The 26,130-nt window shown below is 37.2% G+C and overlaps 4 protein-coding genes across 5 annotated transcripts; 2 read left to right on the top strand and 2 right to left on the bottom strand.

The window, feature by feature from the left end:
- Positions 1-276: 276 nt before the first annotated feature.
- On the top strand, positions 277-4,870 carry LOC123720807 (tetraspanin-10-like). The gene is made up of 4 exons (XM_045677575.1): positions 277-624; positions 979-1,332; positions 1,498-1,644; positions 3,214-4,870. The coding sequence occupies exons 1-4, from the start codon at positions 559-561 to the stop codon at positions 3,442-3,444; spliced, it is 798 nt and encodes a 265-aa protein (XP_045533531.1). The 5' UTR covers positions 277-558; the 3' UTR covers positions 3,445-4,870.
- A 2,547-nt stretch (positions 4,871-7,417) lies between these two features.
- LOC123720808 lies at positions 7,418-17,273 on the top strand. The gene is made up of 4 exons (XM_045677576.1): positions 7,418-7,759; positions 14,734-15,150; positions 15,255-15,545; positions 15,734-17,273. Exons 1-3 carry the CDS (start codon positions 7,694-7,696, stop codon positions 15,540-15,542), a joined length of 771 nt encoding a protein of 256 aa, XP_045533532.1. The 5' UTR covers positions 7,418-7,693; the 3' UTR covers positions 15,543-15,545; positions 15,734-17,273.
- Positions 17,274-19,162, bottom strand: LOC123720806. 2 transcript variants are annotated; one of them, XM_045677572.1, is made up of 4 exons: positions 19,005-19,162; positions 18,723-18,932; positions 18,003-18,367; positions 17,274-17,581 (listed from the first exon to the last, which is right to left on the bottom strand). In XM_045677572.1, exons 1-4 carry the CDS (start codon positions 19,062-19,064, stop codon positions 17,392-17,394), a joined length of 825 nt encoding a protein of 274 aa, XP_045533528.1. In that variant the 5' UTR covers positions 19,065-19,162; the 3' UTR covers positions 17,274-17,391. The 2 variants fall into 2 exon arrangements, with proteins under 2 accessions (XP_045533528.1, XP_045533529.1); XM_045677573.1 differs by having other exon boundaries at positions 17,339-17,555; positions 19,005-19,140.
- A 136-nt stretch (positions 19,163-19,298) lies between these two features.
- Positions 19,299-26,118, bottom strand: LOC123720805 (major facilitator superfamily domain-containing protein 6). The gene is made up of 7 exons (XM_045677571.1): positions 25,986-26,118; positions 25,666-25,884; positions 22,892-23,584; positions 22,102-22,627; positions 21,724-21,837; positions 21,123-21,641; positions 19,299-21,045 (listed from the first exon to the last, which is right to left on the bottom strand). The coding sequence occupies exons 2-7, from the start codon at positions 25,755-25,757 to the stop codon at positions 20,944-20,946; spliced, it is 2,046 nt and encodes a 681-aa protein (XP_045533527.1). The 5' UTR covers positions 25,758-25,884; positions 25,986-26,118; the 3' UTR covers positions 19,299-20,943.
- Positions 26,119-26,130: the final 12 nt, after the last annotated feature.

Raw genomic sequence — 26,130 nt, 5'->3', positions numbered from 1 at the left:
AATAGTATTAGAAATCGGTGACTGTTATGCAAGTTTCTCAAGTATGGAATAAAAATCTTTTCTAAATTAATTACTAGTACACACTTGTTTAAGCAAATTTTTTAAATTATTTTTATTTATTTATTTATGACTATTCTACTTCTTCATTAAATATAATGTTAACATAGAATGTATGGGCTGTGATCATATCAAAAGCACAGACTTGGGAGAAATGCTAACATATCTGATTAGTGAATTGTCAATATTCTTCCTAAATCCTAATCTGTGTCTCTGTGAATGGGTTTAATAATAATTTATAATATTTATTCCGAAATCAAAATTTGCGACATTATTTTAGTAATTCGCCTACATACATGATCACTTCCAAATTCAAAAATTAATGCCAGATATAACTTACACGTTTAACATACACCAGTAACTATAAATTTGTGTATGTAGTATCACCAAATAAGAATACTCCAACGCTTGTGTTTGGAGTTGTTGCATTGCAAAGAATATTTTTTGTTTACATATTTATTTAGGACATTGAGGATTTGAGGGAACGCTTTACAATCAAACATGAGTTTGTCTCGGTGTTACTCCCTAATGAAGTGCTTGCTAATCCTTTTCAATGTGATTTTTTTGGTACGTATGCCGATTAAGCTTTTTACTTTTGATATAGAAGCTTTCGAAATTCTTTTTAGTCAATCCGATGGTTGTTGGATTTTTTAAGTATGTATTTTTGACGTGGTTTCACATTTTTATTAGTATATTAAATAAAAATGCACCTTCTATTTTTTGTACGTGTTGTGCGTGCTTTTCTACAGTATAATGAGTTTTTGAAGCAAGTGACGATTATTTACAGGATATTTATAAAATAATTTAACACTGAGCTATTCTGAAGTTTTCTTCTGATCACCATTTAAGAAAATTTTATGCACTTATTGTATCTTATACATTTAATTGGAAAATGATAAGAATATATCATAATGTTTTCAGTGTGTCGGAGTTGGGGTGTGTTCGTTTGCAGCATGGGCCTTGTGGGATGGCCGCGGCAGTGAGACAGGATCTGGGAAAGCTGGTCTGTGTGCAATTGCTGCCTGGGGTGCTGTATTGACATTGGGAGCTATAGCAGCACTGGCTGGTGCTGTGCGGGGCTCGGCATCATTACTTGCTGCCAGTTTCGCATTGCTAGCATTGAGTGCAGTAGCAGAGGGGGCAGCAGCCTGGTGGGGTGCCGCCCATTTGCCGCAGTTGCGTGCAGCACTCGCTGATCGGTTACACCATACAGTAGTGCATGACTATGGCGTGCTGCCCGCGCGCACTCAGATCATCGACGTGATACAATCTGGGGTTAGTACTGACTATCAAAACTAGACCTTATACATGCATTATAACAGTTTTAATTTTTCATGTTGCAATTAAAAATAGTTGCAATAATAGTAGGCTTTATTGATGGTGAACTTCTTATTAATTGGATGAGAAAAGTATTTGTAAATTTTAGCATGTGCATTGCAGTTGGAGTGCTGTGGGGCCTCTAGTCCTCGGGACTGGCAGCAGTCGGCATGGGCAGCAGGGGCAAGCTTGGAGCCCGGAGCAGTGGCACTTGATCTTAGCGTTGCTGCGGAGCCCGCCTACTATTATGTGCCGCCTTCTTGCTGCATTGTAAGTAGATATACTTATGTGTTTTAGGTTGTCTTAGAAACCAGATTACCAAAGAGATTTCATTGTTATATCCTTACGTAATATGTAAAAATATTCAACATGGTCTATTTGAATAGATTCGTGTTTACTAGCTAGATTAATTCTAAAATAATTATAAGTAAAGGTCTGCATACAGTATTAGGTAGGTAGTAGTATTAATGAATAAATTACTTGAAATTTGATGAAAATGAAATCAGCACATTGGGCGTGGTGACTGTTGCAATGACTGTACAAAATATTCCTAGACACACTTATAGAATTTTGCACTAGGAATTGTTATGAAATGAAATCTGTGGTTGTGTTTTTTTGGTTACTTAACTGCTGTTTTTCAATCTATGAACATGTGCATTGGTAAATAGGCTTATTGTAGAACATTAATCAAACATCATGTTGCAAGAGGTGTCAAGCTTATAGAAGATATGGGCTAACAATATGTATTGAATAAAATCCTTCAGTACCCTTGTCGCTATAATACATTTATAAATGTGAAAGGCAATTTAGAGTGCCTTGTCCTGTCCTTTACATATTTATTTACACTTCGTTCACAAGAAATCAGTACAATTAGTATAAAAATAAGGAAGGCAACGGAGGGCCTTATTAGCTTTTGAGCTTTCTCTTCCTGGCAACCATAAAATTAAATGAGGTGAGTGCAAAGCGCAAAACTACATAAGATATAGAATGAATTAGATATAAAGAATGAATCAAAGCATAATATTTACTTTATTATGTCTTTATATGTAGACAATGAAAAGGACGCTGAAAAAAGACATAAGGATAATTTCAGTAAGTTTAATTAGTACGTAAGTAAGTCATATGATGTGTATAGGTAACGTACAGCAGAGATTTAAAGCTAATAATAATAATAGCTTAGAGCTTCCAATTTAAAATCGTTTATGAGGTAAAAAGGAGTTTTAGAAGAGGATAGAAAGATAAGAGATGGAGAGCATGAGCATCACGTCGTTGACGAATGGGTAACCAGGCAAGTCCCTTACAGTCATGTGGTGGTACTTCCTTAAACCAAATATGAAACGTATTAAGAAATTTAGACACCAGATTATTGAGCAATTCCTCATTTAGATCAAATCAGTCGTAGTAATGGTAGAAATGAGTTGCCAGTGAGGTTTTAGCGCTAATGGGAAGAAAATTGCTGAGACATCGACAATTATACTAGAGGCGTATATGCGGCTAACTTGTTTAATATACTGCTCCTAGAATAAATATAATATAAAATTTGCCACAAGAATACATACGCATTCTATATATGTCTTCCTTAGAGATTGTACAGAAAGAAAACAGTCGTTGTGGGATTTGAGGTAGCAATAGTAATATTACCGCTTTCGTTAGTGAACCACACTGTTACATCGTTGTAGTTAAACAGTAATCATATTAATAGTTTATATACAAATAATAAGTAGTAAGTACATATATAATTTTTTCGTAGCAAAATAAATATTTTATATCGCACAACCGCCACGTCGATTATGCAGTCTCCATTACGTTTTGACTGAATTGCATACGTTTTTGTTTGAGGATGGGGCGGTTCCGGCATGCGACGTAGCGCGCCGTGTACCAGCGGCGTCCGGGGGCGGCGTAGGGCTACACGCGGCGGGGTGCGGGGGGCGCGTTCTAACAGCACTAGCCAACGCTGCGCGCGCGCCATTGCTCGCCGCAGCTACGCTCCTCGTTGCCCATGCGCTTTCGCTGCTGCTCGCGCTTGCCCTTACTCTCCGCGCACATCCCTCGCACAACTATAAAGCGTAAGACAACTGTAACACTGGCGTATGTACTATACTCCGACGTTTTTACAAGTAAAGTACACACTGATACTCCACGAATTACTATAGAAATGTGACCGCGCTCCAGAGGCCTTTAATGGGAGAAAAATGCTCCTACCAACCACAACAATAACCCGTATTAGATCTGATAAAACCTAAGCCATAATATTAAAAACTTGTTTTATACAAGTGGAATTGAGAACTGTGGAATTGAGGTTTATAAACATTTTATTGATTACAAACTAGTTATTATAAGATATTATTTTAATATGTTTTCAGTCGTTAAGCGACTTTAGTGTGTATTGGATAGACTCCACCCACCGTCAAAATGCATTTAATTTGTTCCTATTATAATTAGTTTTTTTCAGTAGTCCTATGAAACTGAGCACACACACATGTGCACGTAGTAATATTATTGAGCAAGATCCCAAATATTTTCTTACAACATAAACATTAGGTATATTTGGGAAAATAAGAATCTCTGGCGGGATCTTGGACCAATATAATTAGCATTTAAAAGCACCATACCATAAAAAAATAATCAAATTTGTAGGTAACATAACATAATACATAATCTAAGTCATGACAAAGTTTTTATATTCACAAACATAATTTATTTATATTAAAATAAATTTTGATTAAGTTTATTGATGTAAGGCATTAACCAAAACGTGTGTAGTTATAATTTTAGACATAGTTCTTATACAATAATCTTCATATTTTAAAATACTTTTGAATAACATATTATATACAAATTAAATGATGTCGTATGACAGTTCACGGATCTGTTGGAATAAAGTGAAACAAACTAACTCAGAGTCGTTATTATCTGTAATGGTAGACACATATTTATAATTACATATATAAAGTTTAATTAATGATTAGTTAATGTCCGATTTAAAGAAGAATAGGGCATTGAAATCACTTTTTAACATTTATCTATGTATAATTAGTTAACCATTAATGAACGACTTTGAGTACTGAAGTAATTTTACTCGCAAAATGAACACTGCCATTTATTGACTGATATTTTATATATAACTAATAATCGTGTCTCTACACGTTCTCGATGTATCGTTTGAGTACAAATTTTTGTTTTTTTTAAAATATATGTTATTTGTAAGATTGTTAAATTACTTTATAGTTTAAATTTTTTAAAAAGTACGAATATAGTACTTCGACTGATTCCGTTAAAACTACTTCATTTTGATATTCCATGTGTTTTTTTACAATAATATTGATAATAATAATGGTAGCTATTGTTGTCTATTTCATGGTCTATAGTCTATAGTATTTCCACTCACTACTCCCGAATCTCAGGGTAAGAGCGATAAATTAATTTAAGTTATACCATCACCTGGTGCCATGTATTCTTAGTTATATTTATTGTTGTGTTCGGTGTCTTAAAATAAATGAAAAAAGTGTTGTGTTTGTTTCTTTACTCCCTTTTTGCTACCTTATATTTTGCGATACTTTTCAACGTGCACTAAACATAAGACAACCCACAAATAGGTATAATATAGCGCCTGTTAATGGACAATTCATTTTACTTTCGTGACATCTCGAACTCAATTGATTTTCTATCGCGTGTCTTAAAATGATCACTCATGTTCGCTTATGTTGCCACTGAAAAGTGTTATGTTAAAAATTACTCAATATGTTTTACAGAGGCGATTTATTATCGAAAAAATCCAGCGCGTTATTGCGTTTTATAAAATAGTAGGCGCTTACATTACTTGCAATTATTACAAAAGATAAGTTTGTAGCTTAAATAAAATAATCGGTAATTGTGATATATCTGATGACACTGAGTATGAAGAGTATTTTTAAAAACACTTTAGAACTTATTGTACTGGTTACTATATAATTTATTTCGATTATCACGGAGACATCGATATATACCAGAATGCGAATCGCAAATAAAGAAATACGTAATAGAACTTGTGAAACTAAATAAATAGAGAATTAGACCGTAGGTCTCGCGGTCAAAGGTACTAAACTACTTATCTTCGTTAAGTTCGCATAGTTGTGAACGATACTCTACTGTCCATTGTATGTTCCTATTAGCACATATGATGCCCTAACTATTTATTTAATGACCTGAAGCTAACATAGCGAGAAGCTATCGCGAGACATTCAAATATACGTAACAATGAATTGTCTGCGGACAAAGGAATGAATTTGATGATTGTGAAACTTTGTGACAATCCCAGATTGCATTAGTCGTGCTTAGACCTAGCGATGGTAAATGATGACGCTACAACAAACACATCAAATTCTCATTTGCAAACTCTGATGTAAGGAGACATTAGGTATATGGTTGCAAAATTCTGCTGACTCTAATAAGAGTCGTGTAACATGTAGGTACATTAAATATTATCATTTGTATTGGATTTAAATAACATTATATAACGTGAAGGCTTGATGACCAAGACTATAGGTAAATATTAGTTTAGTTTATTATAATTCATTTCCACATCGAAAAGTTAAGATTTGTTGTGTTTCCACAGGGTTCTTGAAGACCGTTAAAATTGTATTTAACAATGCGCCTATCTATTTGTTATCTTTAAGTATCAGTCTTGTTCATAAAATACTTACTTATAATATGTTGTTGTTACTATATGTTGTTTAACAATTCTTACTTGTTAATCTTACTGTATGATGTTGTTATTCCTTAATAGTCGAAGTGACTAAGGACAAAACAAAAAATTTAACAGCTATTTCAGTCTTACATAAAAAGTTCGTAAGAAACTGAGCCGACTTACGACATCGATTTTTGGGTCTAAAGCATGCCGGTTTCCTCCATCGTTCGAAAAGTCCACAGCCGTGATTCTAACATATCACCTCAGAGTTGAGAGTCCCATGCTTTAGCCACTAAGCCATTGAAAACATGAATTCAAACTATCGAATTGGATCGTTGTCGTTACTGGCTAATCAGTTTCACCTACAACCTGTGTGAAAAACTTTAACTTAGTAAGCTTAGTAATCTAGCTCGATCGTAAGAAAATATATCAATAATATTCATGTTCAGTACTGATATAACTAAAAATCTTTTTTTCTAGATGTAGGTAGTAAAGTCGTAAGACGACGTGTAGTGTAATTGTAGTTGATTGTGTTGCGATACCGTAGGCAGAGGGTCGCGACTCGCAGCGTCTAATAGTCTTCAATTAGTAGCAATCAGCCCTCGTCTTGAGCTTGTGACACTCGCCGCTCGGCACAAATCAACTGTTGCTTATTGATTCAACTATTTAGGTCAACCGAATTTTATGTACCTACCTAGTGGCGAGTGGATCAACCGGGCGGTAGTGAATCTGCTACCTACCTGCCGAGGAAGGGACTCAAGGGCTGCCTGACCACTGATCGTATTGACTATTGTATAGAAAGCAACTTATACCTGTAAGATCGGAATGCACACGTGTACGGGTCGGAACAGGTTTTTGACTTAGTGTGCGCTGTTTGTTTGTGTGGCTTTTGAAGATGGTGCAATTTATTCTCGACTGTATAAGTTAATGAACTTGAAACTAAATGAAACCTGTTTAAACTATTATCTGGTAACTTTAATATTCAATGATGAACCAATACAACAACACCTCAGGGAAGGGAGTTAAGCAGCTGTCGGGTTAGTTATTCAGATCCCTTTTCGAGCAAAATATATATTTCTTTAACTCAGATTTATAGTATAGTATTTAATTACCTCGCGTAAAATTTATTCCACCCGACTAAATAAATATTCAATTATTATTATTCTTTGTGTAGTTTTTGTGATGTGATGTAGGTGCACGAAGTAGACTTTGCATAGGTGACTTCTGACCTTGGTCAAATCTATTAAATAAAATCCTGTCTTTTATTCTTACAAAGAAACTATTGTTTGTATTTCAAATACATAGTTACATTTTTAATTGCTAGTTGCGTATCACAGTAGTCATTGCCTATAAGTTAATGGTTAATGGATGTGTAGCACGAAGCATAAGCAACGGTTTACTGCTACGGTTACCCAACTGAGGTCCGGGACGCAGGACGCACGCTCCGCACCCCCGCTCTCACATTCACAAACCGCCCGTTCCAGACGCGCGCCTAGTGTCGACAGTGAAATTCAAAACAAAAAGGTCGTCAGTGCCTTATGAGGCTTGGTGAGTGTCGGGTGTGCGCGTGTTCCCTCTAAGCTTGTAAAGGGTCGCGGCAGGCCCCAATGTGCAGTCAGTGAACAGCTAGTGTACGCCAGCTGCAGGGCCGCCATGGGCTGCACCCGCGGGCTTTGCACCTCACAGAGCGTCTTCATCTTTATCAACATCGCTTTTGCAGTAAGTTTAATATCCAACCCTTGTGTTTGCATGTTTAAGGATATAATTTTTTGTGCGTGCAGAATGAACAACTTTATTTAATTACCGCTGCTACAACATTCTAAATAAAAGGTTTAATTATTTATGTATCATCGGTAATTGTTTATAATTTCGTAATGAACAGTATTTCTGTAAATAAATTCCTATAATATCTTATAATACGAATTGATTTACTTGTTTTATAAAAAAATATTAATAATAATTACAACACTTAATCGAATTTATTTCTTATTCATACCGACAAATGTCTGCATTCCTGCAAACTATAGTAATGAGTAATGACGGTTTAAGTCATATCTGATTTAGGATTTAAGCAGAATTCGGTATATGACCTGAAATCTAGACGAGGTCACAGTCGTTTGATTTAGCACTTGTAACGCAATTTCAAAATATTGTGTACATAATGTAAATATTGTGGTGACGTCAAGCTAAGCTTGATCTCTCACATAACCTTATGCCGTACAGCTGCCATACCTTTGATAAATAGTTATCATCATTAGAGTTCATATTGTAATATTTCCTTCAATTATAAAATCAATTCACTTAATAACAGAAATTAAACAAACATTCTTATGATTTTTGTTTTATGAACAAGATACCTATTATTATAGCAACACAATCTGTTAAACTTTGCTTTCTATGGTCATGTAATAAATTATTTTAAAAAAAAACTTGCCGGATTTAAAACAAGTTCTATATGGCTACGTATTTTTGTCGCACACAATTTGAAAAGGATCCGTACATATTACCAAATTGATTTAGTTTTACGTACCTGTTTTAAAAATGTTATTTTAGACTTATAATAGAGAATAATATATTTTCAAATATAAAGTCCATAGACTTTGTATAAACCCTAATGTTCATTGGAAGTAAGATCATTCGGTTCTTATTCACACGAAAATAAACTGGTGAGCGAAGTTCTTATCTTGTTTACTTTCCATAAGTGGGATTCAGTTTTCGGTAAGCAATGAATGTACTACATTCACAAGATTTTTCGTTACATATAAGCTTGTACCAATATTATAGATAATTTATCGCTGATAAAGTAAAGTGACTGAAACGATAAATACGTTATTGTTCGGCAAACTATAAGAATGGCCATAAATATAGGCTATTAAATGTTTAATTCATTTCATTTATTTGACCACATAATTTTAACAAGCAAAATATATATTTGCTGTGGTTGTCAATATAACACCAATAATTGTATTCAAAATAACATGCATAACATAACATAACTACTACTACTACTTCTTAATTAATTGTTACCACATACATAGTACAACAGCATAAATTTTCCTGGACAGGATTGCTTTCCAGTATCAATTGACAGCAACAAAAAATTGGTCTAGTTGTTTTACTTTAGTCTTTTATTCTATTAGGATAGTTAGAAAGTTAAAAAGCAATGAATTTCGTTTGAAGTGCACAAATATAAAATAGTGCTTTGCTCAGGCTGTTCATGTTGTAAACTGACAGTTGAATTTAACAGTTACCTAATTTGACAGTTGTCAAATGAGGTCAAGTTTACTTTTCTCCTTAAAACAATTTTTAGATTTTTGTTTGTTCCAAACAAAAGTACTCAATTACTTAAAAAAAAATTGTATGATATAAACAAAGCCTTCTGTATACAATCTGCGTTCCAGTATATAATAATGTATATATATGAGCGTTTCTCTTCTATTTGGAAATTCGTCCATACAAGATTTTCATATGTATTGAGATTAATTGTTAATAAAATAAGGAAAATACATACATATATGTCAAGAAAGCCCACTGGTTTCCTTCTACATTTTTGAGTTATGAACGATGAGTAATGATTTAAAGACAGCATTTAAGACTAATTGTATGCTACTAAAGTCAGTCTTTATAACAATACGCAATAAAAATATAAACAAACAAGCATTACTACTGATAATTCATTATCACTACAGATAATTTAGATTGACATAATACTTTGAATCATTTGTACTTTTGAAGTAACTATAGAATGAAACATAAATCGTAAAAGCCTTAACATAGCATTCACGAAATTAACTTGTTTCCAAAAACCGGTCAGATATTGGAATATAATCTTCTCCCTTTTAAACCTGGATCTAGACTTAAGTTTGGATCTGGTAACTTCTCCAATATTTGGTTAAACAGATTTTTTTATCAATACTAATCTCGAGGCCTTATTCGTAAAACTATTATACATATTAAGATGTGGTCAGCGCGTATTTGTCATGGTAAATCATAATATTATTACGTAATTATCGAGTCAATAAATATAAAAAGATCTTAAATTTGTTCCGTTATTCACTTGGTTTTCTATAAGATTTTCTATATATTGCAATATAAATTTAATATAAAACCATATACATTAGTTATTACTAATAGCGTCGATGTGATTATCATCGGTCAGCAGAACTTTGCACGTGTGACTCAATAATTCTTTGAAATTCATATTAGGTATTACTATTATTAATGCTCGCTTTACTTGTTTTAGTATATTTATATTTATTTCTATGTATATCCTGTTTTTATTTACACGATGTAAAAGAAAATCGAATGTAAAATATAACAGAAATTAGGGAAAATAAACTATGGCTTAAATAACAATTTAGCTTGTAACACTTAATCGATTCCTTCATAAAATCGTAAGAATATTTTTGCATTGAGAGACGATTTTCTTAATATTAAGTTCCTTAAATTGTACAAGTATGTGTCATATTGGTAACAATATTTTATTGCGTACATAAGTTTGTGGTGCTATATCTAAAAATAGGTTTATGTGTATATAATCTCAAAAAGATTACAATAATCACTTATAAGACATAAAATTTAAAGTGTTTAGGTAGTGCCTGCGCCTGTGCGGACTCTCAAATTGTGCTGCCTCGTAAGTAACAGCCGTTTATCTATAGTTCTCTAGAAGAAGGCAAGCGTGGGTAATACTTAAAGCATGATTTTGATCAATTAGCTTTGGAACAGTTATATTTACGTGGGTCTTGTTTTTGGGGCAGTGCCCCAAATTTCGATCAGGTAATTTATTTTCGGTTTAACTAATACGTTATAGATTGTATATCGCGTTGTAGGTATATGTAATGCTTGGGACCACACCGCGAAGTTAGCCCAGAAGTAACAATACCTTGTTTTTCATATGTTTGATTAAAAAACGCCAGGTATTTTTTCCATGGAATTTTTGTTGTATAGCTTTCCCAGTAAGTGTTAGATGTGATGTTTTTTTGCTTATGTTTGGCCTTAAATATTATATAGCTTATCTTTAAAATAGCGTGATTTGGTTATACTGTATCCACGAGTGAAGAACGTTCAGCTCGGCTTGAGCTTTAAGTTTAAGACTATAAAAAGATATTATTAGAATTTTGGATAAGTAACTACAGGAAACGCGGCGACCATGTTTACAATTCGCATACAACTGCAGTTCTTGTTAATGCTAACAATACCTGTCTCATATTGCGAAATTACAATATTGTTAACACGATTAAACGTTTTAGACGGTGTACGGTAGTCAAGTACGTGACTTAATTGGGTATTCGACGTGACACCTTGTTCTTGCTGCTAAACAGTTACAATCAAGCCTGTAGGTACACATAATTTACGACCAATTTCTATTTTAAATTTGAATACTTATCTTCCTTCTTCTGGGTTCGTTTTAGAATTAAATCCGATTTGCGTATAAATCGTGGGTTACCATTAACATCAAAGCATGATTGATATAACAATGCTTTAACTGTATCGCATTAGAAAATACTAAATACCAAGTAATACACACTACGAATCTCTAAGACACTGCTATAATATCAGATGTAGTTAAAGACATTATGAAACGATTTGGTATTATGACGATGTTGGCAAGCCTTTTTAAGTTTCGGTTCTTCAAACATAAGAAACTTACGGTTACCAGAGTCTTATGACGCAAGTATTTATATTGATTTGTTTTATACCGCGATGTTTGGTTTGGCTTCGCTTTTTGTTAAATGTGACCGGTTCTGGGGCATGGTAATACTTATTGACCTGAATTGACCCTATAAAATTTATGTGTAGTGTATAGTGATTAGTTAAAGTTTGGTGTAGGAAAATTATAAAGTATAATGTCCCCCTGCATTACATTTGCGTGGAAACTGAAAAACGTATTTTAAAACATACTCGCACAAATCACAGGAAGTGTGTTTTTATACAAAAGATAAGAAAAAATTGCCGAATTAAATAAGCTGAGGCATACAAAAACAATAATAACGAGAACTGTAATAAAACAAAGGAATATTATAAATAGTACTTAAAGATTACATAATGCACAGTAATAAGACTTATAATCTATCCTGAAGATGCTCACAGTTTAATATTGAATTAGTTCTTTTAAAATATAGTGACTTATAAAGTCCATAAAACGGTTTGGGGCAAGGATATATAAGTAATGTGTAAGCATGAGCTCATTACCGGATTAAGACCTACAGACCTAAGACCTACGAGACGTTACCATAGTAAAGGAAAGTTGTACATAGTACTAAATGCTGAGCGAAAAATATTATAGTATTCTTATCTATACGTATTTAGGTTAACCCGAGCATTTGCCCTCAATTTGTAGACGCACACTTTGAATATGATTTGTCTCGTCTACAAAAAATACTGACTGTATTATAAGCAGTTGTTTCAATAAAGACTATTCTCTATCTGTACTTATCGCAAATAACATCTATAAATTATATTAAGAATTTGATTATGACATATCAGACCTTATCCTTTTTGTCGTCAACAATAAAGAAGATGCGACGTAAAGTTACGGAACGGGGTCTTTGACCTGACTCGTTAACAACCAGATGAGCACCCAGCCTCCTTCATATATTTCTACTTACTTGAAGTGAGTATTGTGTTCGTCGTTTGACTTCTACAGCGATACAATTACTATAATTTACAAGCTCATTAATACTACGTAAGAAATTTTATTTGTCTGGGCTAATAAAAACTTGTAAATAGGTATAACATTTATAAGTTGTACAATTGTAAAGATGCATAGCTAATTACGATAATCGTTATGAATAATTAATTACCTACGACTCGGCAACCACTGTCACTCGGCTACATTATAACCTTTTTATTTTTATTATATTGTTTCAGTTGGAACTGACTGCAAATTTCATGTAGTCTATGAAAAATTTAAATTTGGTTTAGGTGTTAATTAGGTGGTAATATTCTTTGATTAAAGATATCATTTTCATTAAATTAGATAAAAATATTTTAATAAGTTCTATAAAGTCCAATTGAAAGTCATGTTTTAGGGAGGTTTAATACGGAGATGATAACGTTAAAAAAGGATTCATTATAATATAAAAAAAAACGTTAATACTTTGCTTTCTGCTTATAATAAATGTTATTTCTCTAGATAAATATTGTTTTGTACAGTATTAATTACATATTTTGAAATATTACTGTATGGTAATGAATCCATCCTTAGTTATAACATCTGACAGACATCCTTTGATGATAACAAGGCGTACTTAAGAACTAACGATTACCTAAATGATACGACTATTTCTTGGGTCTTGATAGCATTGGTGAGCACAATGAGCGTCTATCAGCGTGTTTGGTGAATGACGAGCATTGAAGCGGAAAGTCTCTGCGTTGAGTCAGGGACGCGCGCGCTGCTTCACGCGGGATTACCTGTACAATCAGATAATATAGGGTGTGTCTGCGCCGATTTTAGACGTTAAATATTTATTAAAAAAAATTGTATTTGTAATATTATAATTACCGTAAATTATAATGAATTAGTGCAGATTTTCTGTACGCAATATGAATGCACTCTTCAAAGCGGACTAGTGAATTTGCAGAGACACGCCGCAGGATGTCAACTGATATGGCTCTCACTTTTGTCGTTATTTTAGCCATAAACTCTTACTTTGAGATAAAAAAGTCAGCTGGAGTTAAGTCGGGAGATCTGGGTGGCCAGAATATGTCTCTAAGGCGCCTTATTCCCGGAAACAACACTTTTAGTGTGTCCATGGAGACCCTAGCTGTGTGGGCTGTGGCCCCATCTTGCTGAATGTGTATGACTTGCTTGTCAATATCATCTTCTCTCTATCTTTCTTGCAGCTGCGGAACAAAAAAAATAGAATAAAATCAATATACCGCTCGCTCGTCGCTCGTAACTGTTGCACGTCGCGGTCATTGCAAGAAAAATGGCCGGATAATTTTCTTCACTGATATTGCACACCATACAGTATGTTTCGGGCTGTGTAATGCTTTCTGATATTTTTGTTTTGGTTTGCTTGATGACCAGTAACGGAAATTTTAACGATTGAAGTACTATTCGAGATGAAAGCGTAACTCATCACTAAAATTAAACATTGTCCATCCCATTTTCCTCTCAAAAAATCTCTAACATCTTTTGACAGTAAATTTTTCGATGTTTGTAGTCTTCATTGGTTTGATGTTTTGGACTATGTGGATCTTATACGGATGTCTTAAGTCTACGCCAAAAAATCGTTAAAGGCGGAGGCTCAAAGAGGCAGCATGTCTTCTAACTGATCGTCGTGGATGCTCCGCACGCGACGCACAGGTCTATTTAGACATAGACATAACTTTTATTTGTTCAGTAAACTTCCTATCGCTTTGAACTTCACCTACCGAACGCTACCACTACAGACACCCTTTATATAGGATGCTATTGTTCCAGTGGTTAACTTTTTATAAATAAATAAAAAAGTCTAATCCAAAAATTGATTGGATTTGTCGTTTCGTTTTGATAACATTCGACTTGACTTTGACAGAGTGTGGCTACTACAGTGATCCTCCATCGCGATCGGTCTTTTTAGCGGTTTATCTCGCATCAAGTCTTTCGGATTTGCCTCATCTTACTGTTCTAACATGACATTGAGTGGTACTCGAAATAATTAGGTGTTTGAAACCCAAATGTTAGCTAATTTAGGATTGTTTGGCAGATGTACAGCGGCGCACTGCTGTCGACGGCGGCGCGGCTGGCGTGGGACCCGAGCACATACACATGGTTTCGATTCCTGTGCGCTGCACAATATCGTGTATCGCTGGCATACGTTCTGGCTGCTGGGTTGTGGCTAGCGGCCCTGGTATACCTGGCAGTTGCTGCCGGTGCCGCGGCTGCAGCTGCACGCCGCCCCGCCGCCGCGTTGCACACTTATGTGGCGGGTGTATGCGCCCTGGCGCTAAGTGAAGTGGCGTATGGTGCGTGGCTGGTCGCCTCTTTAGCTGCTTGGTGGCGCGCCGCGCCTGAAGCCGAACTGGCGCGCAAAGGCATCGACTTATTACACGATATTAAACCGGCGCTACTTGCCGTCGAACGCTACCGCGATGTCGCACAGCCACTCTACAACATGATCGAGGTGAATCACTTTACTCTCTGATATTTCAAATTGTATTTTATGTTTTGTTAATTTTCAACGCAGCTTTATCAAACGTGCCTTAACATCAAGGTGTGTTATTGCAGGAGGTGGAAGCACGCGCCCCAAACAACGCCGTGATAGTGATAGTTTTCGCGGTGCTGGCGGTGGTGCTACAAGTGGCGGCGGTGGTAGTGGCGCGACGACTGGCACGCGGAGGAGTCACGGCAGGTCGGCGGTGCGAGCCCGGCGAAGTTGGCGAGGTGGACAGTGACAGCGAGGCCCTGGAAAAAAGCGCGCCTCCATCTGCACCACCCGCGTCATCACCGCCACCGCCAGGATGGCACAAATCCGCTAACTTGCGGATGTACACGATATTAGACAAGATTTTCTAGCAGGTAAAATTTATTTATTAAAGAAATAAGCACATGAGGTTGCGGCTTCTTGGGCTATCAAAATTTGTAAAAAATATTGTTGTTTTGTATAAGATTGTTGAGTTGTTCTGTTGTAGTCTAAATTTTTTTCTTAATTCTCTCTTTTTAATACAAATGGAATGTCGGTTACATGATTTGTTACGAATTTTCAGGAGGAGGGTGAGTCTCGCAAGAGTGTGACTCGTCCTCAGAGAGAGCCTTGCGAGTCGGAGCATGGCGGGTCTGCAACAGCAGCGACAGCGCGCGACGCACGGTGGGATGCTGTGCACGCGCAACTGGCTGCCGCCGGCGGACGTCCTGCGCGCGCTCCCACCGCTCTCCTCATCCTTCACACAGACCTCTAGCCGTCCCCTGGTTTGAAAAACCTACTGTGTGAGCGGTAACCGCTCCTTATATACGATGAACGAACTCTTGCCCTGTTATCTTCTCCTCTAATTGTTTAAGGTGTTATTTCCGACTTCAATACTACATAATATCATTTATTCTCACGTACAACTTTTATTATGGCACATTACAAGAACTTAATATTACAATAATTAATAGTGAGAACTAGGTACGAAAGTTGTCTAATGCTAATTATTAAAATTTACGTCGATATTGAAAGGCGTTTTTTGAAAATACATATTGTTTAAACAAACGTATATAACGATTTCAAGTATTGTAGGTATATATCAAAAATTGGTTATAATTGATTTGTTAATCGATATACGAAGCGGCAGATTGTATGTAATTTTTCATAGAGACGTAAGCAGGCCAGGTAGCTCAGGCATAACGCAGAACTTTGATAGACAGTTTTTCAACGAAAATCAATAACGCACACTGCCTCCACTAACGAATTAATCGTTTTCTTACCAATTGTAATATGTATTTACATTCTATTAAAATTGTTTCGCAATCATAGCAATACGTACTCAACGTCTTTGGGTTAAGTTCCTCAAACATAGTTTCTTCCTTCATACCGTTTGTTAAAATACAGACGGAACGTCTTGGAAGTAACTGGATTTCCGTGATCTATTCTCATATTTCGTTATAAATAAATAAATTGAATGTATTTTACACAAATACGTTGAAATACGCATGTGTTGCATGAATCGGAACGAACTTAAGCTGTTAAACAGACTGCCATATTATTTATAATATTAAAAGTAATGTTTAAGTAGAAAAAAGAGGCGTGAATCGCCAGTGATAACGTAACGTATATCTAGCGTAAAGTTGACTCATATCACCTTTGTATTGCTCGTATTGCATGTGTTTGTGATTCCTAGATGGTAAGTGTTCTGTTACAACGAGTGGTGCTATATCACTGCATTTTGTACGTATACTACGTACGTTGATACGTAATATTTTATCGTCATACTTACTGTTTTTATAGTAACGTATAGTTAATGTTCTAAAGCACAACGCGAGGTTCAGATTCGCCGGGTTCCTTTGTCACCTGGTTACACGCCAGTGACAGACGCAGTCGTAGCGTTCCGGTGCCAAATAGCTTTAAGTTTAGTGAAGTAAGCTATGATTTATTACTGTTGGGCCGTCTGTTTGCTAACAGAAGCATAACTGTTTAAAGTAATGCCCCACGACTTTAACAAATTATGCATTATAAGAAAACTGGTTCATACTAGACAATAAGTAGCGTCATATGTCTTCGAGCTATTAAAATACTTTAACTCAATAAATAAATATTTTTATACCGTTTATTGATTTTTATTTTTGACAATCATAACCTGCTTATCTGTTACAAGTATAACTCAAAATTACTTAAACATCTTTTACAGTTATAGTTTATCACATAGCAGTTTTATTACACGAATATTCATGTCTGAAGTGTGAATGTCCTCGTGCAAATGGGCAGTTGTGAGTAGCGGCTGGCGCACGGTGTCTCAGGTGAAGGCGAGTGGCGCGTCGTCGTTGCGGTCATCCTGCAGCAGCCACAGTCTCCCGCCACGGTACACCGCTCGAGACTTTCCTTTGCGACTGCTACCCTCAACGTCAAATATAAATGTCTATTTCACAATTATGACGCTTAAGTGTATGAATGGATTCACAAGTTTGAGCCCATTCTAAATTTCATTGAAACTTGGTATAATAAACAATACTAGATATTGTTAAATAAATTATCAAATGTTGCTTGTGGCAAGCTATATCAGATATAAATGTTGTTAAGAAACAGCCATAGATTACAAAAAGTTTTTTTTGTGTCTTTCACCGAAATTGAAATATGACTCACTAGAAGATTTATTTTATTGAAAATAAAGCCTTAATGTGTTGCAAGCTAGATAACGTCAGGGTATTTCATAATAAATATATGAATATGTACTCCTATTTGTAGTCATATGTTTTTATAAAACTTTCTTATGTTAAAGATAGAAGGAGAATTTACCATAGACTAACATTAGAGAACATGAGGAGATAGATTTCAGTTACCTGAGTGGTGTGGAGAGTGTGAGTAATGAAGGCGCGCGGCGTGGTGGGCCAATAGCCGAGATCAGCGCTAACAGTGCTGCTAGTAATTGCAACGTCAATAGCATTACGGCAGCAGCGCTCAGCGCTCGAAGCTCACGCGGCAGATCATCGCGTGCTTCGCGCATCAGTGCGGCCACACGCGCGATCTGGGGTAGTGATGGCCACTGTGCTAACTCTTCTAGTAATGGTTGTAAGTGTTCACCTAATGCCGCCGCGCGTCGGACCTCTCGCGCTTGCTCACCCTGGCTCCACTCGGTGGACCGTGCCCACACCCAGGCTCCACATGCTGTTTGTGCAATGCTGCATGCCACGAGAATTCCAGCGTACTGTACACAGAACTCTTACTGTCTTACTGGTATCTACAGTATTCTTGGAATAGTTAAGACCTTTTACACATATAATTTAATCACAATGTTTATATTTTATTATATATCCAATATATATTATAAAAATTATTGCATTCATCGATCATTATATCGTCATTACTTGAATTGAAAAACTAAAATAGGTCTGTATTATTAAAAATTATGAACAGTTTTGACTTTTACTGGATAAGTATTTTATAATATTGATATTTATCCATGATTTTTTAAAGATCTACTATGTTATTCTTATGAGATATTGTAATAATAATTTCAATCTTTGTTGTTCTTTTTTGTTATTAACAACAAAGTGCTATACCAGATAAAGAAGCACGCGACGCAGTGTGCGGCGATGAGATCGTAGCGCAAGAAGAGCAGCGTGACTGGCGATTAGCGTGACAAGGCCCAGAGTAGGCAGCAGAACAGCGGTAACACGATACTCGAGCGGAAAAAGTTCGCGTGCTGGCACATAAAGTGTAGGGTCCCAGCATGCACGCAGCCCCGTCAGCAAAACTCCGCCTACCAGCACCTCAAAACACAAACTACTGTTACTTACTATTGGTTTCACCATGTACACATAGCAATTGAAACGTCAGCTCACCATCAGTAACAAATTGACGTGCAGCAACAACGCAGGCGCGAGATTGGCACAGCACGCCATCGTCTGGACATACGGTGTCCACAGTGGCAGGTGTGACTCATGACTGTTCAGTTGTTCACATCTCGTATCTTATCATTAATCGCAAATTATCAGTGCTTTGCCCCGCATTCCTTCCCCCGGAGCGCGACACTTTTCACATGACACAATTAACTACTCGCTACGATTGAATAGATGGTAATAAAAACAAATAAAACACGATGTCAATTTAATTTACTTAAGTAGCTTAATCTCGTCGTACGATCTTGTATGATTAAAAATAAAATCAATCACTCAATTGTTCAACATTCATTTATTAAGATTGAGAGTTATGAAGGTCCGGTGACCGGTGCAAAAATATATAACTGTGCCGCGAGCAGTACACAACGATAAACATCTACGACACGTTCAACAAAATTACTTTTTATTATTCCTATTATAGTAATACTATGAATCGCGAAGCACCGCGATCGGCGGCTCCCAAGTTTACATCACTGTATGATATGACATCGTAGATACTATTATACTTTACACTATACCACAAAGGCCTACAAATTCAGTTTCTCTAATATCGCTTGATATTTAACTTCAGAAGGCGCCATAATATATGCCGTCGTTATTGTGTTTAATACACAATCCTTTAGAACAGCGACAGAACCCAATCTGTTATAAGATTCGATGTAGGGAATCAATTAAACACGTCCATCTCGTATATCTCGTTGATGTATTGAATCAATTATGGGTGAGATCGTTATTTTAGAATGTGCGTTAAGACGCTAGCGATTTGACGTCGGGTACATTTACACCCAGTCATAGAATACTGCATAAACATTTGCCGTGGACATTGAAATGGACAACATTTTAATGAGCTAGTCTGGGCAGCTGTAGCTGGCGAGCATATTATATAAGTATTTTAAAATAGCACATTTAATGGTAACATTAAATTCTATACATATGTAAAGCAACACTTAAGTATCCTATCAGATAATAGGTATAGAATTCTATCTTAATAATATTATACATTTTGTTACATTTCTACGTCATAATTATAACATTTCATAAATAATTTTTAGACATCTTTAATAAATTAGTTTGAGGTACATTACTATCTAATGTTTATTTAACTACAAAGTAAAGTAGGTATTTTGTTTATACCTATGTAAAGTAAACCGCCTTTGAGGTAATATTAAATATTGGAATAAATTAATATAGTAAACAAATCTGATTTAATATAAAAAATATCTTAACATTATTAAAAAACATTAAATCTGAATTTTAAACAATAAATATAACGGGATGTGTTATAGCCGGGAATGCAATCTCAAGTGCAGATCGTTAATTTGAGATCTGGTGGGATAAAGAATTACAATCTCTTGAGATCTCGGCATTTGCGAGATCGCATAATCCTAGATAGTTATGAGTGATTTTGGACTTTGGAACTTCTTAAGGAGCCTAGAGTATCGAGAGTGCTGCCTGTAAGCAAAATATACAAATTTACTCCGTGCTCCCCTAACCTCATATAGATTCATATTTTTTGTATCTTTTATCTAGGCAATTGGAAAATTTCTTAGAACTGTTCCAAGTCATCTTTATAATTTTAAGAATTTTCAAATATAACAACGCTGGGGTTATAGATGTATATTGGACGCTCAGAAATACGCTTGTTCGTCGAAGAAATTACTTGTCTGATACTGTTAGCGTTGTACCGTAAGCATCGAGATTGATCCAAAAAAATAGCACGAGATCTTGCGAGATCACGATCCCTAGAATTGCATACCCTATATATAGAAAACATTGCCAACATTTGGAATAGAGCACAATAATAAAATAACTATAAATATAATTGTTAACAAGTTGCTACAAAACATGTACGTTTCAGAACTCTAGTGTGTGGCAGTGTCGTTTATCGGTAAGAGCCAGGCTGTTCACTGAGGAAGGGGTTGGCGGGTGACGGTGCAGGAGGACCACCTCCCGGCACGCTTAAGCTCTCCCCGCCACTGTAGTTCTGCAACGAAATCACAGATAAATAACATACCTATAATGTAGTTAATAATTATACGGATATACTTTATTATACTCTACCTGTGTGGCACCATAGTTGTCATGGTGTGCGAGATCAGCGAGGCGCGTGGAGGACAGTGCACGTGGCAGTGGAGCTGAGGGCACGCCGTGAGGTGCTAACACGCCTGCTTCTGCAAAAGCGCGCGCCTCTTCCTCGCCGTCGACGCCGCCACCACCGGCTCCAGCCGTAACGTCACCCGCATCACGGAAGTTAACGAAAGCAAACGCCGCCAGTGCTACTGCACACAGCAATCCGTAGCCGGCAAAGGTACGCGTAGTACCCCACTTCGCGACGGCGATGCCACCGATTACAGCGCCACAACCCCGCCCGAGCCCGTGGTGCAGCCCTTGAAGTACACCCTGCGCGGATGAGCGCAGCCGAGGTGGAGCGCCGTGTGCAATGTACGAACAACACGCTGCCCAAACGGCCGCATGCGTGACTCCCTGTACAAACTCAAATGGTAGCACCCACCAGGGGTCTGATAGCCATGAAATGTACAAGAACCGCACCACATTGCCGGCTAGCCCCAGACACAGCACCTGTGAAATATTCCGTGTCAATACAACATTCAGGAGCTTCCGTAGACAATGATACTTCTATGGATAGTCGTAGAACGTTTACCTTTACGTGGCCCATTTGTGTGATGAGCTTAAAGCTGAAGAAATAGGCAAATATTTCCGAAATGTGATTGATGACTGACGCCACCCCGAACAAAGTAGGTGAGCCTCCGATGTCCTAAAACGTACATTAGAACGAAGTTTATCACCAGATTGTTACTATGTTTTTTGTACTCGTAGTGCTTCGAAAATATGTCAATGCTATTATGATTATTGAGAGCAAGCTATGTCAACATACAATTTCTAAGCATTTTACTGAATTAGTCACTTTAACTACCAAAAATAAGGGGTAATATTGCTCGCTAACCTTTGTATTAATTTAATAAATTATTACTCGTTCTAAGATTGATAGATATTTCTCTAAAAACTGTAACTGCCTTACCTGAAGATGCCAAAAGAGGAACGTAAATATTAGGCCAATGCCGAAGCCCATAAACCAGGCAACGAGAAGAAATGAGGCCGCCTTAACGTTTTGGAATTGGCGCAGCACGGTGACCCACTCTGGCATCTCGCGAGTGGTCTGCGCAAACACTTTGGCGTGGTGTAATGGTTGTGGCGGGGGCTGTGGGTCAGGTGCACTCGTATCCAGACCCGGTAGTTGCAGCTGCGCCGCGAGTTGCGCTTGCATTTGTGCCTCTCGAGATATCTCGCTAGTTATTATTGCCGGCGGTTCGACTTCATTTTCGACGCTCGGTGGTTCATATTTGAATCGGATCTGGGTGGCAGTAACGAGTGCGGCACCCATAAGTACAGAGAAGGTTGCAAAGCAGATAGTATAATTCTTCTCGTAACGCTGCGGGCCACCGCACGGGTGCGTGCTGAAGGCGGTGCTGTGGTCCAGAGCGATGCCGACGAAGAACATAGCGAGACCCCAACCCAATGACCCGAACATGCGTTGGTGCCCATACCTATCATAAATAACATAATTAAAGAGATCGCCAGTCAAAACATAACTAAAGATTTTAAATAGTGCGTCTTACGCATGTTCGTAAAAGCTGTAGTATCTTTGATTTTCTTCTATATAAGTATATATTTATGAAATATTCTTAATAAATGTTTAACTTTATAATAAGAATTGCATTGAATTGTGTGACCAAATACAGCAAAATTTTATAAAAACCATTATTTCTTTATCTTTTTATTTTCGTGTTAGTGATAAAAAATGTCAAAACCTGTCGGCGTCTTCGCCCAGCAAGGTAATAACCGCTGAGTCGGCGAGTGTGATGGCTGGAGCGCTAAAGAACTCTCCGATGACCACGAGAAGCAGGAGCAGGAAGAAGGTCTTCTGAATATTGGGCGTAGTATAAACGATAAAGGAGTGCAGTGGTGTCACCCAGTCAGAATTGGCGGAGGGGTCATAGTTTTCTGCATCGGAGACGGGCAACGGTGAGCCTGAGCGCGACCCAACAGGTGTACGAAAAGAGTGAGGAACCGGCGGAGCGTCCGCATCGTACCGTGGAGGCGCCAGTACGTAAGCTGAGCTGTTGACCGGTTGAACGCATGCCACTGCGCCTGGCTGTACCCAACTCAGAGGCAATGTGAATATAATCCACGCGCCAAGCGAGGCCAATAGAAGTGTGCGTCCTTTCTGCCAACGGTCTGCGAGTCCCCCCCAGAACGGTGCTGAGAGAAATTCAACAAATGGCCTTGTCCCGATCAGCAGCCCGCATTGGCCGGCATTCATGCCCATCTGCTTGAAGTAAACACCCATCAAAGGAAAAAGGGAGCCGAAGGCAGAGTAGAAGAAGAAGTAAAAAGTCTTGACAGTGAGCAGTTCAGGGTCAACAGTGCCGGCGCCACACATCAGCTCTAGTACGTCATAACGGCCGCGCACTTTGTGCGTGGCGTCTTTTGGCGCCGGGTACCTGCAATAGAGGATTTTAGAGTTCTTTATATCTTATAACTTATTCAGTGTATAGAAGCAATAGTTAAATTTAGACATCGTATTGTAACAAGACTTCGTAGATTATGGATCAGAAGGGCGTTTTTTTAAATAAAACAAGGGGCAAACAGTCAGGTGGCTCATATGATGTTAAGTGATACCGCCGCCCATGGACACTTACATTGCCAGAAATCTCGCAAGTGCGTTGTCAGGCTGTTTAGAAGTACTTCAGTGGGCAGTTGGTGCTACGTAGTGTTGGTACGCGGCAAAACTTGCCTTAAAAACGCACAGTTGTGGAACGAGGACGACGTCGTGAGTTTCATCATCGGACGTCAAAGCAGAATACGAAATTCCACCCGTATCACTTCGACGTCCGTTGATAAAACCCACAGTATTAATCCAAACACCTCCACTGAACACACTCCGTAGTAAATGCGGTAGAAGATGCAGAGAGATCCCACTTCTCTATGCAGCCCCAAGGGTTGAAAAGCCGCGCTCGGAAAGTGACTGGCCGTCGACGATTCGAATCGCTCTTCGTTCCATGATGTCAAGTGGAATTGGTACTGGGGAGCTCCAGACCATAGGTCAGAACAGTACTCCATCTGGGGCTGACTTTGTGCTTTGTAGTGCTGAAAGCGGTGGCCCGGAGTGAAGTAATATCTCGGCTTGCACAATTCACCAATTTTATTAGAGGGTAATTTAGCCTTTCCTTCCAAATAACCGCAAAGCTGAACATCATTCGATAAGTCAACGCCCAGTATTCCGATGCTAGCTGAGACTTTATGGAAAGTGTCAAGAGTAAGAGGGCTGTTGTCCAAATTCCCTTTATATTTTATTAAGTGAATTATATATTTCCAGGTTGAGCTGTATGCATACAATGTTGTTATTCGGAAATATTTCTCAGCAAGTGTGCTAAATTTGAAAGTTTATGTATGTTCGATTGACCACTAATTTTTTTGGAAACTTAATCGTGATGATCCTTTGTTTATTTCAACTATCCAAGATTAATCAATAGTATTTAATGCGCATTCCTGGAGGAGACTGTATAAGTATATGTTAAATTTAAATTTTAAATTACTTAATAAACTTAAATTTTATGTTGGCAAGTATTCTTGTCGGAATAATTTTAGTAAATAATTTGTGTTATGTAATCTTCTTGTACCCACAACGTTTTCAATAACAAAATCTAAGTTTGTTAAAAATATAGTTTGTTTTACTAATAGTATTCAAAATTTTTAGAACCTCTAAGATACATATTTCAAAACTTAAAAATTTATGAAGCTAAATGTATGCATGTTTTCTTCTTTAGGATTAAGTCAATTGATTCAACTTAGTGATATGAAAAGTATTTTATAAATAAGAAATAAGTCACTTTTTATATTATTTCTCTTCGCACCACACCCCTCACAAAATTATCTGATATTGATCAAAATACATTTTTACAAGAACAACAATAATAGTACTGAGAACTTTTACATCCGTTAAAATTATGTCATTGAAGCACTCTTCTAACTAGTATTTTGTGATGTCTCTAAAGAATACGGAATATATATTTTTTATTTGCATAAGATGGATTCGCAGTAGTACGGTAGCTAGGCTCAAGACTTCATTGTTAATAAATATGCTGCTGTAGGTAGCTCTTAAGCTATGTTACATATACACCAGCAGCGCAATTATAAGTGTTATCCACCTAAAAACGAAGTCAACAAAAACTTTGGGAAACATGATGATAAAGGTATATTAAATGCATACTTTTCAAGTTATAATTTCCATAATGCCATGTGCAAATTGACAGATAAAGACACCATGAAGAAAATATCTTTTGGATATCGTTTAAAACCTACGTTATAAGTGACTAATAATAATTTTTAAACCTACCCAGTTCTTAAGCAATGACATTGATGACTAAGGTTTACACAGCGGAATGGTAGAATGTATTGATGGGGTTTCGAGTCAACTAAAAACGATTATTAAGTGGTAAAATGGCGCCCATTTGGGGATCTTTAGCATTGGTAATCAAGTGTGAGGGGTCATTCAGGGGCGGCGGTGAAGCGGCAGGCTCACCTGGTGGTATCGACTTCCCCAAACTCTTCGGGGTTGACGAGGGGCCTCGCGGTGGGCACCGGCCCGGCCGCTTCACCTAGCTGCGGCTCCATGGTGCGGCGCGCGACTGCCGCTTTTGGCCGCCGCCTCCCAGAGTGCCTGTCGATTACTCCGCGCCGCCCAATGCGCCGGCGTGCGCAACCCTGCTTACGTCCCTTAGCGACGCTCTCTCTAGCCCGGCTTTTATTATTGACCAGGTTACATGAAAATATTTAGTTAAAATGATCCAAGTTGTCATTTAAAAGCAGAGATAAATAATAATCATTGTATTTCAAACTTACCCGATAGGAGTTAAATTTTTCTTTTGTGCGGTTTACTCTCTATGCTACATCCCAATAAAGATATTGTGGGTCAGAGTTATTTCATTGATGTTTTTTTTTATGGCCAGGTATCATGGCATGCATAAGACGTACATAATTCGCTGAC

The sequence above is a fragment of the Pieris brassicae genome, chromosome 2 (assembly GCF_905147105.1).
Source record: "Pieris brassicae chromosome 2, ilPieBrab1.1, whole genome shotgun sequence".
NCBI lineage: Eukaryota > Metazoa > Arthropoda > Insecta > Lepidoptera > Pieridae > Pieris > Pieris brassicae.
The sequence above is the reverse complement of the archived record's forward strand: the minus strand, read 5'-3'. Positions and strand labels throughout refer to the sequence as shown.

Bases quoted from the DNA above. Each gene is read 5' to 3' on its own strand.
- LOC123720806 (XM_045677572.1), bottom strand. From the start codon at position 19,064: ATGGCGTGCTGTGCCAATCTCGCGCCTGCGTTGTTGCTGCACGTCAAT. The intron at 18,933-19,004 runs GTGAGCTGACGT...TTGTGTTTTGAG, and splicing joins ACGTCAATTTGTTACTGATG to GTGCTGGTAGGCGGAGTTTT. The intron at 18,368-18,722 runs GTATAGCACTTT...TTCTGTGTACAG, and splicing joins GTCGCGTGCTTCTTTATCTG to TACGCTGGAATTCTCGTGGC.
- LOC123720807 (XM_045677575.1), top strand. From the start codon at position 559: ATGAGTTTGTCTCGGTGTTACTCCCTAATGAAGTGCTTGCTAATCCTT. The intron at 625-978 runs GTACGTATGCCG...TAATGTTTTCAG, and splicing joins TTTTCAATGTGATTTTTTTG to TGTGTCGGAGTTGGGGTGTG. The intron at 1,333-1,497 runs GTTAGTACTGAC...TGTGCATTGCAG, and splicing joins TCGACGTGATACAATCTGGG to TTGGAGTGCTGTGGGGCCTC.
- LOC123720805 (XM_045677571.1), bottom strand. From the start codon at position 25,757: ATGGAGCCGCAGCTAGGTGAAGCGGCCGGGCCGGTGCCCACCGCGAGG. The intron at 23,585-25,665 runs GTGAGCCTGCCG...CCTCTATTGCAG, and splicing joins GGGGAAGTCGATACCACCAG to GTACCCGGCGCCAAAAGACG. The intron at 22,628-22,891 runs GTTTTGACATTT...TATTTATGATAG, and splicing joins CTGGGCGAAGACGCCGACAG to GTATGGGCACCAACGCATGT.
- LOC123720808 (XM_045677576.1), top strand. From the start codon at position 7,694: ATGGGCTGCACCCGCGGGCTTTGCACCTCACAGAGCGTCTTCATCTTT. The intron at 7,760-14,733 runs GTAAGTTTAATA...ATTGTTTGGCAG, and splicing joins TTATCAACATCGCTTTTGCA to ATGTACAGCGGCGCACTGCT. The intron at 15,151-15,254 runs GTGAATCACTTT...GTGTTATTGCAG, and splicing joins CACTCTACAACATGATCGAG to GAGGTGGAAGCACGCGCCCC.